Here is a 4048-nt window from a genome sequence, read left to right on the forward strand (position 1 = left end):
ACACAAATAATGAGCTTACTAATTGCAGAATTAACTCCTAATTAGAAACTCCATCATTCTCCATCAATAAAGTCATTTAATGACACAACTATAGAAGAAGAAAAAAATGTTAGAATCCAGCTAGATCTGAAATTACTTTATTTAAAGCGAAATAGCTCTGATACCACTTGTTGGGAAAAATGGGAGGTTATATGACACGATATGAAGTTTTGATCGTACAAGCAAAAACAATATTAAAGTAAGAAGAGAGATAGGTAGAGTTACCAAGTAATTTTATTATTAACAATCAATAGAGAGAGAAAAATACAATATCAGCAATGCATAAACTCGAAGAAAAGTCTCCTCTTTATAGGGGACGTCCCAGAATCTAGAAATAACCTAAAAGGCTGGAAACTATGTCAAAATACACGTGAAATCGAAATAAAACGAAAAACTAGATGGCGCTTTCGCTCGAGCATCGTCTAGCAAGACGGGAGTGACGCCTTGTCGGCGAGCTCTCACCAAATGAGCCTCCTAACTTGTCTTTTCGATCAATTTGTCTATCTTTGACATCCGAGGGCATTGCTTCCGCTCGTAAGAGGTCTTTCCGATCGAGATGTCTGCAAAAGTAACCCTACAACTAGGCAGCCAATAGTTGGGCCCCGTTCCAAATATCTGAAGCTATTTATTTTATAGAGGGGCATCTTCAAATGATCCATTACCTAGAAAGAGTGGAGACATTAGCCCAGAGTGAGGGTCACAGATTTAAGAATGGCAAGAAAAGGAAAGCATTTTTAATCCAGAGATTGAGCAATTACCAACGAGCTAATTCGTTCAGAACTCTATTAACTCCTTCTATAGATAAGGCAGATGACAATCTCTGCTTTAAAAGCTTGCACACTGCTCGAGCGACCAGTTAGCAGTAGGCTAGCAAAAATCCGACGATTTTTCTTCCCGATCCATAATTTTGATCTCTTCAAAACCACTTCAACTAGGACTCCAAATCACTCAAGCCTAGACTGAATTTGGTTCACAAACCTAATAAAAATGATGGTGGATTAAAATAGAGATGGAAATGGATCCATATATTTCACAATTAAATCAGAAAATCACGGTCCATTGAAAATAAATATTCCGCTCAAAAGCTTCCCATCGAAAACACAAAAAAAGAAAAAGAAAAATTAAAACAATAGCACTGAATTCAGTGATACTTTAATCTTATGGATAAAGATCCTTTTTTGTATTTTATATAAGAATAAAACCCACCTGTACTTATATAATTCGCTTTTTTGGTAGTATAACGTAAAAGAAAAACTTATGATTGAGTTCTTAGTTAAATAAGACATAATTTTTTAACTAAATCAAAAGTTCTTATTAGATTACTTTAAATTATTTTCTTCTCATAGAAAAAAAATTGAATCATTCCTTACAATTCAGACATTTCGAGCCCATGGAAAAGGAAAATTTTCAACAAATACCTTACGTGTGGGGGTTATAATCAATCTTCGTTTTTCTTTTTCTTTTTTTTCTCTTTTTTTTTTTTTTTTTGGCCAATAATCATCTTATTATTTGTGGGGCACAGCATTAGCAAGAAGTAATTATGATTTTAACTATTACTCAAAAATAGTAATAATGATATCGATCATACATTATTGATTAATCATTTTGTGGGACATGTTGCTCTACGTGTTAGAACATCAATTGGAATATCCCTTTATAGTGAAAATTTAGTGAATACGTGTTGGACTGATTGTATTTTAATTTTTATATCATGTGGTAATTGCAAGGATTTCCCTTTTTTCTTAGTAGTTTCCTTCTGTCACTAAAGGAAGAATAATTCTATTCATAAGAAGCGATTACAGTAGTCATCCTATGTGTTAGCTTGTTATTCAATGCATTTATTTTTGTAATCCTACTGTCTTAAACGACAAGTCAATATCTCAAATAACAAGCCGTCATATAGAATAATTACTGTAATCATCCGTTATGAATAAAATTACAACACATGACCGAGGAAATCATACTCGTACAATGTCCATCTGCATGATAACGTCCATTTTCTTCTTACTTTAGAACATATATACACCAGTTAAAACATGCATATCAATCCAATTCATACCCTACTATCTGACAATGTCAAGTTGATCCCTCTTTCTCTCTCTTGATGAAGAAAAAAAATTTATTACAACTCACGGGCAAGCTCTTTCAGATTTTTTAATGTTCAAAAAAGAGTATCCACAAAACCTATATTTATATATAGAACAAGCCAAACAAGAGCATAAAAACATCTTGACACACCTCAGTACAAGTTGTGGTGGAGATCCATTTTCTTTCACCCAAAAACAGCGACAAAATTCAAATTAATATATTCTACACTTATTGTTATCTGTTCAGTCTTTTCACTGGAAGGAAGAAAGAATTTGCCGGCTGGAAGTAAGGAAATTAACTGCAACTCTGCATGCTAAAGAATTGAATCTATACGCATCAAACTCTGGATTCATGCTTGCTGTGTCACCTTTGAGGAACACCAACAATGAAAGGGAAAGTGAGATGGAGGCTTTCTCCATGGGAGGTGATGAATTCCCTGATATTTCCAGTGGGAGTTTACTTGACAGTATTGATTTTGATGATCTTTTTGTTGGGATCAACGATGGAGATTTGTTGCCTGATCTGGAGATGGACCCTGAAATTCTTGCTGAATTTTCACTTAGTAGTGGGGAAGAATCGGAGATTAATACATCAACTCCTGTATCAGTGTCAGTTGAGAAAGTAGATGAGGGTGGGGTCGAAAAATCAGCCTCGGATACTGGTTCGGAGTCGAGCTTGATTATTGAAAAGGAATCTGTGAGTAAGAGAGAAGAATCAGCTGTAGTTAATCAATCTCACAAGGAAGCTGATAAACGAGGAAAATCCTCGGCACAATCGAAAAATCAACCGGGCAAGAGGAAGGTGAAGGTAGTTAAGAATACTATATCCAATAGTTTTAGGGTTAGGTTTTATGTGTCAATTTACTAAAGTCACTTTTTGCATCAATAGCTAAATGGAATTTAAATCTCTTTCATACTTATAGTTTTCACAAGCTTCATGGGAAGAAACCCTCACGAGAATCAGCTTTTACCTAACCCAGTCCTCAAGGGTGGATTCAATTTTCTAGGTTTGGTGAAAATTGGATAAATAGATCATTGTAATTCTTCCGATGTCATTTTAAGTACCTTTTTGTGAGTGATAGACAAAGTTTATGGCTTTTTATATGTATATGAATTTAGCTCGTATTTCAAGAAAAGATGAAGTGTTTTCTTGAACGGCGTGTAGGTGGATTGGACACCAGAGCTACACAGGCGTTTTGTGCAAGCAGTGGAGCAACTGGGTGTGGATAAGGCTGTGCCTTCAAGGATTTTGGAGCTTATGGGGATTGATTGTCTCACTCGCCATAACATTGCCAGCCATCTTCAGGTATTCATGTGAATCTACATACTTTAATTTCCTCTCATGTTTATGCTTAAGATTTGTTCGTTTCTTATTCTTCTTATTTTCGGTTTTCTTTTGCATATGGTATTGAAAGTCTTCATCAAATCGATATCGCTTTTGTTGAAGGGCTAGATCTAATTATAGGGCATGGTGATTATGCATAAATTAGCTCTATTTTGCATTGAAATTTTTAACAATTTTCAACACATCTATACAGTATCCAAGAATTGAAATGTACCAGACGTTGAAATAACATAGAGAAGTTTGGCATTGTATGTTACATTTCTTGTCCTTTTAACTATTTGTCTCGAAGTGGAAAGGTAATTGGCTCAATGAAAACTTGTCCAATTTCATCTCATAATAACATAATTATTTTCAAGATTGAATATTCTAAGGCCATGTTTGAGCCACATTCTTTTCAAAAAATACATTTTTTTAAAGAGTGATTTGACATCATTTCAATCACATATTCTTCAATAAAATAATATTACATGTAAATTCAAAACTTTTCCTCATTTTTAATTACACATTCTACATGAATCTCTTATTCCAAAATATATTCTTTCAAAATAATGTGGCTCAAACACACTTAGAAAAAATA

At 34.1% G+C, this 4048-nt stretch overlaps 1 protein-coding gene and 1 long non-coding RNA gene across 5 annotated transcripts; one reads left to right on the top strand and one right to left on the bottom strand.

Moving 5' to 3' along the window:
- Positions 1 to 255: 255 nt before the first annotated feature.
- Positions 256 to 1384, bottom strand: LOC111396444. Its single transcript, XR_002703001.1, has 2 exons — positions 798 to 1384; positions 256 to 701 (listed from the first exon to the last, which is right to left on the bottom strand). It is a non-coding gene; the product is annotated as an uncharacterized LOC111396444 (long non-coding RNA).
- A 736-nt stretch (positions 1385 to 2120) lies between these two features.
- LOC111395458 (transcription activator GLK1-like) lies at positions 2121 to 3717 on the top strand. 4 transcript variants are annotated; one of them, XM_023021458.1, is made up of 2 exons: positions 2121 to 2934; positions 3050 to 3280. In XM_023021458.1, exons 1-2 carry the CDS (start codon positions 2479 to 2481, stop codon positions 3131 to 3133), a joined length of 540 nt encoding a protein of 179 aa, XP_022877226.1. In that variant the 5' UTR covers positions 2121 to 2478; the 3' UTR covers positions 3134 to 3280. The 4 variants fall into 4 exon arrangements, with proteins under 4 accessions (XP_022877226.1, XP_022877227.1, XP_022877225.1 ...); XM_023021459.1 differs by having other exon boundaries at positions 2121 to 2928; XM_023021457.1 differs by lacking the exon at positions 3050 to 3280 and adding an exon at positions 3292 to 3717 and having other exon boundaries at positions 2123 to 2928.
- Positions 3718 to 4048: the final 331 nt, after the last annotated feature.

Source organism: Olea europaea, chromosome 6 (genome assembly GCF_002742605.1).
Source record: "Olea europaea var. sylvestris chromosome 6, O_europaea_v1, whole genome shotgun sequence".
Classification (NCBI taxonomy): Eukaryota; Viridiplantae; Streptophyta; class Magnoliopsida; order Lamiales; family Oleaceae; genus Olea; species Olea europaea.